Here is a 15,165-nt window from a genome sequence, read left to right as displayed (position 1 = left end):
ATTGTGAACGAGTGCACACGTCATGTGAAAGGATATGTTATTGGGACACAACCATTCTTTCAGGTGCCAGGTAGAGCTTTCTTATGTTTCACTACTATGGGGCTTTACCACGGGTGTTTAATTTAACTCCCTGTTCATTGATTTAAGTTATTTGTAGTCTATAAAGAGCTTGGTTTTCCCTGCCAGGTGACATCTGGAAAAAGTTCTGACCCTACATGGTACATGGGTCCACATTTGTGTCCTGGTGTTTGATCTAATTTGTGTGTGTGTCCATCCATTGCAGGACTTGGGGGTGACGAAGGTTGGTCACATGAAGCGTATTCTCCAGGGTATCAGAGAGTTGAGTCGCAGCAGCACTGCCAGCGAAGCCTAGGCTCTCTCCTGTACAACTGTGTGTGCTGCACCAGACCCTCTACCTAAACTGACTGTACCCAGCCATGCTGTACACACACACCTACCGAGCCTTGAACAGCTTGAACCCAACGGGACCTCTATACACTCAAATATGGATATGAGTTTAGTCAACCAATAAAATTTACCACAGTGCCTTTCTTCACACCCCATCTCTGCAGCGTCCATGTCTGGGATCAACCAACTGAACTGCAAACGGAGGAGGCCAAACCACTATCGCCACTGGGGAGGGGTGTTCAATGATGTCAGTTAAGAGTGGAAGGTCAGGAGAGATGGCAGAGAATCCAATCGGGCTGACTACGAGGAACAAAGTCTGCTGACAGAAAAACTCAACTACCCAGAATGCCTTATCAACAAACCAGCGCCAGACTCCACCAATTAACGTTTGACCAATTTACCTTTTTAAACAGTTGATACATTTCAGAAGCTTGTTTGCCAAGTCAAGGAAGATTCAGAAACTAGCAAGGCTGCATCTCAAATGACCCTATTCCTCATATAGGACACTATTTTTGACCAGAGCTTTATAGGTCAAGAGGTAATGCACTGCATGATACTAGGAGGTGTCTTTTGAACATATAGAGTGGGCACCATAGGTTATATTTCCATAGTTTCCACTGACTGGATCATGGAAAAGACTTATGGAAGAGGCTGAGTTTTTGTATTGAAATATGCATCTATTTATTTCATATGCGTTGTACTGGATATGTTGAGTTTGAATGTGTTTGAACCCAGATGTTTCTGAAAATGACGTGGGATGCCAGGTAATATGTTCCCAAAAGAAAAACAGATAGACTGGAAGAGGTCTGAACTACAAGGATAAGCAGCGACAATCGACCAATCGCTCCAACAACCTTCAGCCTTTTCCCAGGTGCATGTGTAATTTCTCTTTCTCCTCCATCTCTCATCATCCCTGTCCTTTTTATATGAATAACAATTACAATTCTAACTACCTAGGTTGAATGCGGGGCTGGTAAATTAGACAAAAGCGACGACCCTGCTTTGTCACCAAATGTAATTTTAGAGCGTGATGGGCCCCCGATGTTCGTGTTTATTATTGCACATCAGAGATTCAGGTAGTCTCCCCATTTCAAAAGGTTTCCCTCCTACTGAACACAACACTTATGTATTGTAGGGAAAAGCCAAACTTGACCATGCCTTAAATAATCTACAAACTGTCACATATCAGGCAGATCTCTTGGTGTGTGGAGCATGTCAATAAGATCATTTTTCGAACACTGCCTTAAGATTATTCACCTCGGTTAAAGTAGTTTCCCGGACCCAGGTTAAGCCTATTTCTGGATTAAACATGCACACTCAATGGAGAATCTACCTCGAAAGTGCTTTTTAGTCCAAGAGTGGGCTCAATCTGGGTCCAAGAAACTGTCCGGTAATGTTTAAGGCCTCTGGTTTTTCCTGACCACGTTATATCCTGAAACTCAAATCAACCACTAGTCCCTACCCCTGTGGGCATTTGTGTAGATATGACAGGATTGGATCGGTCAATAAGCAATATGGTGGCAGCTCAGTTTTGCCCCCCGACAGGCCAGGTGGAATTGTCGCCAATTGCTTATACCTATCCTCTTAGGTCTGCACAAACGAATAGGAGGTAGGGATTAAGTGTTTATTTGGGATTCTGTAATATCTAGGGTATAATAAGTATGGCCCAGTGTTCTTCCTGGTCAAGTCCCTGGGTCAGAAGACACTCTTTGGCCTAGTCATGTTCTCTCCCACTCAGTCCCGTGTGGATGTCCAGGTTCTGTTTTATGTCTGGCTGTGCAGTGATGCAATTGTTTTCATTATGGTCTGTATGGTCATATAATTTCCCTCCTCGCAACCTTTGGGGTTGTCCCTTTCTTCCTTGCTTGTCGAGAACCCCTGGGAAGCGGTCTCTTCCGTTCCAGTATTTATTGATAATTTATACATTAGAAATAATACTGTATGCTATACCTCTTTTTTCCATGTACATAATAAGCCCGACCCACTTGGTTGTAAATATGTCTTGTATATTGAAATACCGCCATCCTGTAATAAAAATGATATATGTGTGAGTTGGGTCTTTGGATGTGTTTCTTCAGTCAATAACATCATGTGGATTACGTTCAAGATTTCAATGTTTAGCCATGTTTAAAAATGTTTAGTTCATAAATTGAAGGTCCAACATTGTTTTTAACATGTATACGGCTTCCCTGACCACACTTTAGAACTATGGCAGAACATTTTTTTTTTCATTAAGACATTCAGTCTCATGATACTTTAGAAGCAGACATGATAAATGAATAGTATGATGAATAGCGCAAAACTGTTGAGTGCCTTGAACGCTGCCCTGGCCAGTGCCAATGATTCACTATGTCAACATTTAGAATCACGTTAAAGATCAATATCCGAGCTTGTGGGGAAAAGCCACCATTTTAGCAGACACCCACAGAAAACGGTAGGTTATTTCTCATAACTACATCTTGATTAGTAATCTGAAGGGGTAATGTGTGCTCCAGGCACAGAGTAGATATCTCAAAGTATGTACTACATGGACACTGATTAAATAAAGACAACAATAGGATTCTCAGAAATTCAGACCACAACTGCAAAAGGATTAGCGCTGTCAATTTGGTTGTTTTACCAAGGAAATTCTATGTGGTAATATGGATAAAGCAGTCCTGGTTTACTATTCCAGTTCCTGCCTTTCTTACCATTTTGTATACTTGTGTCCACACAGAAAAGTCTAGCTGATCCCAGTTCACCCCTTCAACTTCTACCTGGAGCGGAGGAATGTCACAGTCTGACGGTTGGCTCCTTACAGTACTTCTGGTTTCTGTCTGTTCCCTGTTTGAATCAAAAGGTAACACCTCACCTTGTAGTCAGAGTGGAACGTGCCCATTTATTGTACTGTATTTGCAATCTTTAATTAAACCACCTCAATTCCAGCTTACTAGATACTTATTGAGATATTTATGTTTGTGATGGGTGTCATACATTAAAATATAACTAAATTCAGTGATATGATTAAGCTACACAACTAAAACCAGCAAATCTCTGCTCTTGAGGCCCTTGTCAATGTCTGGGTTGCAGATGTCAGTATTGTATATGAATGCCACTTAACAGACACTTTTTTTTCAAAGCAGCTTACATATGCCAACATGTTTTATGTGTTGTGATCACTGCGAGAATTGAACCTACAACCCTGCCATTGTTAGTGTCATGCTCTTACCAACTGATCCACACAGGACTAAAGCATTGTGCCCGCTCTGGGGTGAAGTTTCCCCTAGGTACAGATCTAGGATCAGCTTCCCCTCCCCCAATCTTAACTTTAACCATAAGTGGGGAAAATGCTAAATTGATTCAAGATCAACGTCTAGTGGCGACTTCACCCTTCACCTACATTGTACCCAGTGTTTCTGGAGCAGAGGGATGCAGGGCAGCTGCTCCGAGGGCCCCGGCGGCCCAGGGCCAACTTCTTCCTTGAGGAGATGATGCCCGGCAACCTGGAGCGGGAGTGCTATGAGGAAACCTGCTCCCAGGAGGAGGCTGCCGAGATCTTCCAGACCAAGGAGAAGACGGTACTAGAACAGCGCCATCACCTGAAAGCTCTGGTCCAGGGAATACGCACTGATGCCCTGGACCAGAGCTTATGAACGCTCTGTTTATACTTTGCGCTAACATGTGTCCTATGTCCAGATTATGCCCTCATCTGGTCACAGTGGACCAATAAGAGATACATTTTAATACCATGTGTAGACTCACCGAGCCTTGATTAGATAGTGATTGGATCATCTTGACTGGAAGACAAACTTAAGGTTACTTGCGTAACCCCGGTTCTCTGATATTATGAGTGAGACATCTCACTAGTGGAATTAACCAGAATCTCCTAAGTAGCTTGAAGAACCAATCATATACGTCTATCGAAGCCCTTCACCTCATACTAAAGAGTCACCCGCCTGACCTCTGAGCTTGCAAGTTAGGTGAATGTGGTTAGATGTCTCACTCATAATATCAGAGGACTGGGGTTACACAAGTAGCCTTTAGTAATCTTTCAATTATTTGTTTTGACATCTCACTAGTGTGATAAGACCAACTCCCATATCGCACACGCTCGCCGAAGCCAGGTACTCAAATCAAATGTATTTATATAGCCCTTCGTACATCAGCTGATATCTCAAAGTGCTGTACAGAAACCCAGCCTAAATCCCCAAACAGCAAGCAATGCAGGTGTAGAAGCACAACTAAATATCATTGCATTTACTTGATAGCTACCTACACAAATAGCTAGCTAGAACAAAGTGTTAATAACATAAATTAATTTAAAAAGATTAAAAGCAATACAAATACAATACAATACAAATACAAAGCAAGCAAGTACTCTCAATATCAACCCTCGGAGGTCCCGACGCTAAGGACAATATGCACAAAAGAGGGTGCAGTGACAGCTAGTCGATAGAACCTCATAAAAGTATGAGGGCATCCCCAACATACTTATAGCAAATCTCATGCAAGGAGATGCCTTTGAACAGTGCCCAAGAGGTAGCCATACCTCTGATGGAGTTAGCCCTTAGGCCCTTTGGAGGCTGTAAACCCTTGCTTTTATAGGCCAATATAATAGCTTCCACATAACCGTTGACGAGAGAAGGGCCTCCCCTTGCAGGGGGAGTTGTTTGCTTTTGCTCAAAGCACTCGCACTACCCAAGTTTTTGCACAGCATTCGTTCTGGACACAGAGGGCCATGAAAATCTCTCTGTTTGCTTGGGTCAGCAGATCAACTAAAATGTTATGTCACATGCGCCAAATACACCTTACAGTGAAATGCTTACTTACAAGCCCTTAACCAACAATGCAGTTAAGAAAAATTAAGGTAAGAAAAATACCTAAAAATAAGAAATAAAAGTAACAAATAATTAAAGAGCAGCAGTAAAATAATAATAGCGAGGCTATATACAGGGGGTACCGGTACAGAGTCAATGTGCGTGGGCACCGGTTAGTCGAGGTAATTGAGGTAATATGTACATGTATAATATGTACATGTAGGTGGAGTTTTTAAAAGTGACTATGCATAGATAATAACAGAGTAGCAGCAGCGTAAAAGTTTGGGTAGCCATTTGATTAGATGTTCAGGAGTCTTATGGCTTGGAGGTAGAAGCTCTTTAGAAGCCTCTTGGTCCTAGACTTGGCGCTCCGGTATCGCTTGCCATGTGGTAGCAGAGAAAACAGTCTATGCCTTCCTCTGACACCGCCTGGTATAGAGGTCCTGGATGGCAGGAAGCTTGGCCCCAGTGATGTATTGGGCCATACGTACTACCCTCTGTAGTCTCTTGAGGTCGGAGGCCGAGCAGTTGCCATACCAGGCAGTGATGCAAACCGTCAGGATGCTCTCTCGCAGCTGTAGAACCTTTTGAGGACCTGAGGACCCATGCCAAATCTTTTCAGTCTCCTCAGGGGGAATAGGTTTTGTCGTGCCCTCTTCACGACTGTCTTGGTGTGCTTGGACCATGTTAGTTTGTTGGTGATGTGGACACCAAGGAACTTGAAGCTCTCAACCTGCTCCACTACAGCCCCGCCGATGAGGGGCGTGCTCGGTCCTCCTTTTCCTGTAGACAACAATCTTCTCCTTTGTCTTGATCACATTGAGGGAGAGATTGTTATCCTTTCACCACATGGCCAGGTCTCTGACCTCCTCCCTATAGGCTGTCTCGTCATTGTCGGTGATCAGGCCTACCACTGTTGTGTAATCTGCAAAGTTAATGATAGTGTTGGAGGGTCGTGCAGTCATGGCCGTGCAGTCATGAGTGAACAGGGAGTACAGGAGGGGACTGAGCACGCACCCCTGAGGGGCACCCATGTTGAGGATCAGTGTGGCAGTTGTGTTGTTACCTACCCTTACCACCTGGGGGAGGCCTGTCAGGAAGTCCAGGATCCAATTGCAGAGGGAGGTGTTTAATCCCATAGACCTTAGCTTAGTGATGAAATTTAAGGGCACTATGGTGTTGAACGCTTAGCCATAGTCAATGAATAGCATTCTGGGTTAATGGTGTTGATGTGAGCCATGACCAGCCTTTCAAAGCACTTTATGGCCGCAGACGTGAGTGATATGGGTCGGTAGTCATTTAGGCAGGTTACCTTAGTGTTCTTGGTCACAGGGACTATGGTGGTCTGCTTGAAACATGTTAGTATTACAGACACGGAGAGGTTGAAAATGTCAGTGAAGACACTTGCCAGTTGGTCAGCGCATGCTCGGTGTACACGTCCTGGTAATCCGTATGTGTATGTTGACCTGTTTAAAGTTCTTACATTTGCTCCGGATAGCGTGATCACACAGTTGTTCCAGATCAGCTGATGCTCTCATGCATGTTTCAGTGTTACTTGCCTCAAAGTGAGCATAGAAGTAATTTAACACATCTGGTAGGCTCGTGTCACTGAACAGCTCTCTCTTCCTTTTGTAGTCTGTAATAGTTTGCAAGCCCTGCCACATCCGACAAGCGTCGGAGCTGGTGTAGAGGATTTGATCTTAGTCCTGTGTTGATGCTTTGCCTGTTTGATGGTTCATCGGGGGGAATAGTGGGATTTCTTATAAGCTTCCGCGTTAGAGTCCCGCTCCTTGAAAGTGACAGCTCTAACCTTTAGCTCAGTGCGAATGTTGCCTGTAATCCATGGCTGCTGGTTGGGGTATGTATGTGCAGTCACTGTGGGGACGACGTCATCAATGCATTTATTGATGAAGCTAGTGACCGATGTGGTGTACCCTTTTTTTATTGATCGAGTCACTGGTGCTTCCTGCTTAAATTTTTGCCTGTAAGCAGGAATCAGGAGGATAGAATTCTGGTCAGATTTGCCAAATGGAGGGCGATGGAGAGCTTTGTACTCATCTCTGTGTGTGGAGTAAAGGTGATCTACAGCAGGTATTCCCAAACTGGGGTACGCACAAAGCTGTCGGGGGTACGACATTTATTTTCTTCACATTTTCAAACAGTCCATTTATATTTTCCAACGTGGCTATACATTTGGGTGAGGTTTTTTTCTCACCTGAATAGCCTCGTTTCACTGCCAAAAATCAAATTAAACCATCTAGTGTTCAGCAAAATAACAACACAATGTCAAATACAGGTAGCCTAGTCAAATAATTAACATCCAATCACATTAACCATTACTCTCTCTCATAGGAATTCCACTCACGGTCCATATGTAGCAAAACGTAGATGCTGCTCATGTGAGCATCTGTACTGATGGCGCAAAAGCCATGACAGGGAGACATGGTAACACGCATTCAAGCAGTTGCTCCCGATGCCATTTGGTTACATTGCAGTACCCACCAGAATCTCTTGCTTCCAAGGGAATGTCTGACAGCTTGAAAGACGTTTTGGACACCACAGTGAAAATGGTTAACTTTGTTAAAGCAAGGTCCCTGAACTCTCGTGTATTTTTTGCACTATGAAATGATATGGGCAGCGACCATGTAATGCTTTTACAACATACAGAAATGCTCTATCAAGGGGCAAAGTATTGACATGTATTTTTTTTAATTGAGAGACAAGCTTAAAGTTTTCTTTACTGACCATAATTTTCACTTGTCTGACCGCTTGCATGATGACGTCTGGGTGATGTGTTCTCTCGTCTGAATGATCTGAATCTTAGAATTCAAGGACTCTACGCAACTCTATACAATGTGCGGGACAAAATTGAGGCTATTGGAGCTCTTTTCTGTCTGCATTAACAAGGACAACACAGGTCTTTCCATCATTGTATGATTTTTTTGTGTTCAAATTAACTCATGCTTACGGACATTGTCAAATGTGATATAGCGAAGCACCTGGTACTTTCCTGAAACAGATGACAGAAACAACTGGATTCATTATCCCTTTCATGCCCTGTCTCCAGTTCACTTACCTATATCTGAACAAGAGAGCCTCATCAAAATTGCATCAGGCGGTTATGTTAAAATTGGATTTAATCAGAAGCCACTGCCACTACCCTTTGCAACCACGTACCTATGTGAGAGTGATTCTCGGCCCTCACTAGCATGAAAACTAAATACAAGCACAGACTGTGTGTGGATAATGATTTAAGACAGACTCCCTCAAATACAACCCAACATTGCATAGTTGTGCATCCTTTCAAGCACACCCATTGCATTAACCTGCGGTGAGTAATTCACAATTTTCAATGAACAAATAAGGTTTTATATGTAAGATGGTTAAATAAATAGCAAAATTATTGATTGTTATTATATTATTATTTGTGCCCTGGTCGTATAAGAGCTCTGTCACTTCCCACGAGCCGGGTTGTGACAAAAACTCCCACTCATTCTTATGTTTAATAAATGTATCGTATAGTGTGTGTGTGGCAGGCTTACATTTGATGGCAAAAAACAACATTTGAGAGTGCGCTGACCCTGGTGCTAGAGGGGGTACACAGCTGGAGGTTGAAAGTTTGAAGGGGTACGGGACTATAAATGTTTGTATTGTTTTCTTCCCTCTTTTTGCACATTTAACATGCATGTAGAAATGAGGTAAAACAGATTTAAGTTTCCCTGCATTAAAGTCCTGGCCACAAGGAGTGCCGCCCCTGGGTTAACTTTTTCCTGTTTGCTTAGGGCCGTATACAGCTCATTGAGTGCCGTCATATTGCCAGCATTGGTTTGTGATGGTACATAGACAGCTACGAATAATATAGTTGACAACTCTAGGTACATAGTGTGGTCTACAGCTTATCATGAGATACTCTACCTCAGGCGAGCAAAACCTCAAGACTTCTTTAGATATTGTGCACCAGCTGTTGTTTACAAATATACATAGAACGCCACTCCTTATCTTAACCAAGGCTGCTGTTCTATCCTGCCGATAGAACAGCAGCATATGTTATTTTCATGTCGTCGTTCAGCCACGACTCGGTGAAACATAAGATAGTACTGTTTTTAATGTCCTGTTGCTAGGATATACGTGCTTGTAGTTCATCCACTTTATTATCCAGCGATAGTACATTGGCCAATAGTACCGACTCGTTAATTTTTTTTGTCCAGTTCAAGGTGAGTAATCACTGTCCAGAAGCTCTTTTCGGTGATAAGAGACAGTAGCAGCAAAATTATGTTGTTAGGTTCTTATTTTTCAGAGTAAATAACTCACGGACACTAGAGAAGCTTTAACCAAGTTTAATTCTTCCCAAAGGTTCTGTACAGCTGTATTCAGACACCAAAACATTTCTCTCCATCAGTTATATACATCCTACTTAAGACAAGCCTTCTCCCCAATCCTTACATCTTATGGTTCAGAAAGAGGGTAACAGGATACGAAACCCTTATTACTCACTTAAGGGAATCTGTCCTCACCTCCTGACCTCAACCCCTCCTTCATCTAATCCACAGATGTCCATCTGTCTCCCCTGTATCAACACGGTGCTCGGCTCCCGTCCCCCAACACATTCCACAGCTATCGGTCTTTCTACAGAGGCCCAGTCTCTTTCTCCTTTGATTCTAAGCTTCTTTCCTATCATTAATTTAATATCTTCAAAATGTCGAATCCAATAATGTACAAAATAAGTTAAACAATATGAAAAAACAAACAAAATTGCACGGTTGGTTAAGAGCCCATAAAACGGCAGCCACCCCCTTCGCCGGCTTCTTTCACACCGTCTACTTAGTAACGGTAGTTGACAAGGCTCGTCATATAGCAGGAGAGTGATCTGCGCTATACAGAGCTTGCCTTGCCATTGAGGGGCTATCAAGATGAGGGATAAGCCTTTTTCCCCTCAGTCTGGCCAGAGTGGGGAGTGAGGGGAGGAAATGTATAAAGCAACACCTTCATCCAACCCCAGTGGTGCGTCTCCTGCACGAGAAACAACAGGCAGTAAGCGTTTTCTTGTGATGCAAAGAGCTCTACGGACGCTTGACCCCATCTCGCCCAGATCTGTTTCAACACTTGGGGAAAGAGTCTCCAGTCCCTTAGTTGGGGATTCCCTCTGGAAAATGAGTCCTCTCCTATGTTCAGTACGCCTGAGACATGAGCCGTGTGTATGGGAAGTAAGTGTGCTCTGCGCCAAAGAATAATCCTGGCAGATAGTCTGTGTAGTCAACCTGTCGGTTGATGTACGCCACTACACTTCATTAGCTGTGCCTTGAAAAGCAAACTTCAGAAACCTCCTGTGTACTGGCAGAAAGTGAAAATGAGCATCCTGCAGGCCAACTGAGGTGAATGCCTTGACCACAGCTCGATCAACTCTCGCTCACCAGTGATACCGGCGCACTCTCAGGTGGCTATGGAGAATGTATATTTTTCATTGTCCTTGGCATGACGCCTGGATACAACAGATGCTTTTTTATTGAAATGGAAAGTGTTGACACACTGGAACATGGGGACGGTGCCTGCTGGCGACTGACAATTTGCCGTCCTGCCCCAGCTACTTTAACTGGGGGAGAGCCGTGGCACAGAGGGCATAGTGGATTCCCTCCATCTTCCTAGAGCGTAAACACGTGAAAATGAGTAGCTGCACAAAGGGTAGGATTTTATGAGCACAAAGGTGCCTCTCCCCCATAGTGGTGGGGAGAAAGTCTGCACCACCCGAGAGGCGGCAGGCCAGAACACGGAGTGAACTGTTGGCTACCCTGAACTGTGGGGTAGATCTGGCAAAAAGTTCTGGTGCCAGCTAATTGCCCTCTCCCTGCCACGCAGCTCTGGCTTGTGGAGGGGTAGGCCAGGTAGCCACCATTCCTGAGTCTACGGAGCAGACAGGAGTTGAAGGCATCGCCCTCCTTTCGAAGTTCGCATGGCGGCGACACCCGGCCCAAACAGTTCCTTCGGCTCGAAAAGAGAAGTGGGTGAAGGTCCTTGGGTTAGCCATCAAAGAGGCAGCGAGTGTCTGCGAGGCAGTCTCCCCACTCGAGTTAGAAGTGGGAGACAAACTACGTTGGGCTGCTCTGCGCACTCTCCGGTGGAGGGTGTTAGCAGCAAAAACCCTGCAATGGATGCATGACCGGCGGTCGTCAAACGCTGCTTCTGCGTGTTCGACACCCAGGCAGATGACACACAGGGAGTGTGTGTCCTTACCCGAAATGGTCGCCCCCGCATAGGCATGGATGTGCCGGGGCTGGGGACTTGCTTGGTGCCCTCTGGACCGAGCTAGCAGGTTCCATGGCTCCAGAAAACAGCTAATCCGAGAACAAAGTGAAGCCTAACCAGCATTCGCCACTTGAGCTAGTAGCCTAGCTAGGTAGCACAGTCCTCCCCAGAGAAGCTAATCCTTTAGCAATGTGAACGTAGCTAGCATTCATCACGTGGACTATTAGCCTAGCTAGTTAGCCAAAAGGAAGCTAGCGCTAACTTTGTCCTATGTTGGTCTTGCGACAAAGAGAAACGTGGCTCTCAACCAATAAACAGTGACGCTAGGATGGTCGGCCTAGTCGACGCCGTTAGTGGGTTGAGCTAAACGAGAGAGCTAACTAGTAATTCCACCTTTCCCGCTAGCCGTGTGACGCTAGCTACAAAAGGGGAAAAAATGAAGAAAAGCAGTGAAACAAATTCTTACCCAAAGTGAAAACGTTTCATTTTTTCGGTATAGTCACCTAACGCAGAAGAGAGCTGATAAATCCCGCGCTCGGCTGCACACCTCTGAACAGTTAAAGAGGGAAACCGATTAAGTCGTGCTGAGATGAGCAAAGTCGAACTCTTCTGTGAAGAAAAGATGCGAGAATGATCAGAGGGCAGGCGGGTGGCTCTTCAATATGAGGGAGGGGCTCGCTCATTCGCCACTCGACCTGTCTGTCTCCGACAAACGTGTATGATTGGTTCTTCGAGCTTCTTAGGAGATTCTGGTGAATTCCACTAGTGAGATGTAGAACCAAATAATTGAAAGAGAACACATTAGTGATGCGCGTGTCAGCTGGTTGTTCACCTGCACCCGCCTGCAATTGCTAATAACCCATCCGCAACCGTCCGACTATATGTGATGAAGTGAAAATCTAAGGCCCGCACCTGACACTAAACCGCAAATAGGCAGATTGAAAATGCGCTGTTCTGACATGGACGGCAGAAGGCATTTTTGACAGGGGGTGTGGGATTTTGTTTTTTTGTGGCAAAAAATATTTGTGCTCATTTCCGACATTTTGGCAGGCTATTTGTCAGTCAACTTGTCTTTAATTACATATATGCAGTTTCTCTTCCGTCATTACTGCCCTAGAACACTAAATAAAACCTTGCTCACCTGAATAATGTGAATGCTTAAATCTCTAGTTGATATCGGTAAACTTTTCTGCTTCTCTCGCGCAGTAGACGTTTCGGGACCGAGCAGGAAAATGCAATAAAAATAAATAAAAAAACAGGAAAGATTGTGAAAAATTTCCAAATGACAACAGTTTGACCTGTTTTAAGGAAATAAAAATCAGTGAGAGCGACCCAACATGTTTCTGATAAGATTTCAGTTTGGCTTGGATGCATATTTTTGTGGTTGAAATACTATCAGTTTGTATGATGCTGATAAAGATGGCACCTTTACAGACGGTCCCTAACTGCACAATCATTCTCTCAAGATGTTGAAATAAATCAATAATATTTCTCCACTCCTTTTCCCATGTCATAATGTACATTTTGTGTATAATTTTACTGCAAAAAAATGCTTCATTCTGCAGGAGTTCATATAGTAGGCTATGTGAAAGGTTATAAACCTAGAGTCAGTGTCCAGATTTCAGTACTATTCTAAACAGTAGTTCCCTTGAAGTGCCATATTTGAAGTCCCTGTCTTGACTCTTGAATTTGTGTAGTGCCTCACAATCATCATGCACAACATAGCCGGCACTGCTGTCATCTTCTTTAACCACTTCACAAAATCATTCCGAAACATTACTGTTCTGGCCCACCCTTCTCTTTATTTTCAACTATCCATTTCTCAGCTTTTCTCTTATTGAGTTCAACTCTGACATTGTCCTTTTTGCCTCAGTGGATTGACGTTGCATTTTAGTGCCCATGTTCCCAAAAGCATTTGGCGATTGGCATGTATTTTGCGACAGACAGTTCCAGTTGTTATTCGGTTTTCACCAACACCAAATTCAGAGCAGAATTGTGTTAGTGGAAATGAAAACTGCCCTCAAAATAGTATGTTACTCCGCATCGTTGATTGGTCAGTTCACAGTGCTGGTAAACCACTTGTTTCTGATTGGCTAGCTTCACAAGCCTAATGCGCCTGAACGGTATCCCGCTGGCTGTGTGAAAATGCTCACGAATCAACGATGACTGAACCCACAAGGTAATCATATTTAAGATATATTATTTCGAACTTATCACTTGTAAAAAACAGAACTAAATCATATTTAGCCCTTGTGAACTCCAGTCTAGGGAAACCTCTGCTGTTAGTTTGTTTATTAACAAGCCTAAGATTTCTTTACCTGTCTCTGGAAGTTCCAATAAATAATTACCTAAACTATCATTTAGCCAGCTGCTATTGTGACAGCTGGCTAACATACTCATGTTAATACTAGAAAAGTACATTTCCTGAAGAAAATGTGGTGTGCTTGCTAGCTTGTGTAGGATCGATTGATTGATTGATAGGATAGCCTGAACAATGTTAAATTTGGTTTGGTGTCTCTAGCTTGAATGGTTCAAGAGTTGGTGGGTTATTTTATGCAAATGTATATAATTATAGTTGATACAAGTTTAAGAATTTGAAGTTACAATAGCCTGAACATGTGAAAGTTGGTTTTGTGTCTCTAGCTTGAATGGTTCAAGAGTTAATGTCGGTGAATTATTTTATGCAAATGTACACTACCTGTCAAAAGTTTTAGAACACTTGCTCATTCTAGGGTTTTTCTTTATTTTTACTATTTTCTACATTGTAGAATAGTGAAGACATCAAAACTATGAAATAACACATGGAATCATATAGTAATCAAAAAAGTGTTAAACAAATATATTTTATATTTGAGATTCTTCAAATAGCCACCTTTTGCCTTGATGACAGCTTTGCACACTCTTGACATTCTCTCAACCAGCTTCATGAGGTAGTCAACTGGAATGCAATTCCATATATGTTATTTCATAGTTTTGATGTCTTCACTATATTATTCTGGACCCCTCTGCTACACAGAACCCTACTAATCCCACGACTGGTCTATCTAACTGCACGAGGAGGCTGAAACAGACTTTTCTCCACCGCGACGTCCCTCTAAGGCCCTTCTGCTAGCCTCGGCCTGCTAGCTGTCTGAATCGCCGTGTCTCCAGCCAGCCCAACCATTCACTGGACCCTTATGATCACTCGGCTACGCATGCCTCTCCCTAATGTTAATATGCCTTGTCCATTACTGTTCTGGTTAGTGATTATTGTTTTATTTCACTGAAAAGCCTCTAGCCCTGCTCCATATGCCTTAACCAACCATTTAGTTTCACCTCCCACATATGCGATGACATCACTTGATTTAAATGTTTCTAGAGACAATATCTCTCTCATCATCACACAGTGCCTAGGTTTACCTCCAATGTATTCACATCCTACCATACCTGTACATTATGCTTTGAATCTATTCTATCGCGCCCAGAAACGTGCTCCTTTTACTCTCTGTTCCAAACGTACTAGATAACCAGTTCTTACAGCCTTTAGCCATACCCTTACCCTACTCCTCCTCTGTTCCTCTGGTGATGTAGAGGTTAATCCAGGACCTGCAGTGCCTAGCTCCACTCCTATTCCCCAGGTGCTCTCATTTGTTGACTTCCGTAACTGTAAAAGCCTTGGTTTCATGCATGTTAACATTAGAAGATTCCTCCTTAAGTTTGGTTTATTCACTGCTTTAGCACA

At 43.5% G+C, this 15,165-nt stretch overlaps 2 protein-coding genes across 5 annotated transcripts in view; both read left to right on the top strand.

Annotated features, from left to right (window-relative positions):
• Nucleotides 1-2,459, top strand: part of LOC112216676 (diacylglycerol kinase delta) — a 124,503-nt gene extending 122,044 nt beyond the window's left edge. For all 4 annotated transcript variants that reach the window (XM_024376647.2, XM_024376648.2, XM_024376646.2 and 1 more), the window contains one exon: nucleotides 284-2,459. In XM_024376647.2, the coding sequence (XP_024232415.1) occupies nucleotides 284-373 (90 nt within the window). In that variant the 3' untranslated portion in view covers nucleotides 374-2,459. The remainder of the gene's footprint in view (nucleotides 1-283) is intronic.
• Nucleotides 2,460-2,758: 299 nt separating this feature from the next.
• LOC112216678 (coagulation factor IX) overlaps nucleotides 2,759-15,165 on the top strand; it is a 33,993-nt gene continuing 21,586 nt past the window's right edge. Inside the window, exons 1-3 of the mRNA XM_024376652.2 lie at nucleotides 2,759-2,842; nucleotides 3,125-3,247; nucleotides 3,799-3,965. Of these exons, the coding sequence (XP_024232420.1) occupies nucleotides 3,178-3,247; nucleotides 3,799-3,965 (237 nt within the window). The 5' untranslated portion in view covers nucleotides 2,759-2,842; nucleotides 3,125-3,177. The remainder of the gene's footprint in view (nucleotides 2,843-3,124; nucleotides 3,248-3,798; nucleotides 3,966-15,165) is intronic.

Source organism: Oncorhynchus tshawytscha, linkage group LG17, assembly GCF_018296145.1.
Source record: "Oncorhynchus tshawytscha isolate Ot180627B linkage group LG17, Otsh_v2.0, whole genome shotgun sequence".
NCBI classification, from domain to species: domain Eukaryota; kingdom Metazoa; phylum Chordata; class Actinopteri; order Salmoniformes; family Salmonidae; genus Oncorhynchus; species Oncorhynchus tshawytscha.
The sequence above is the reverse complement of the archived record's forward strand: the minus strand, read 5'-3'. Positions and strand labels throughout refer to the sequence as shown.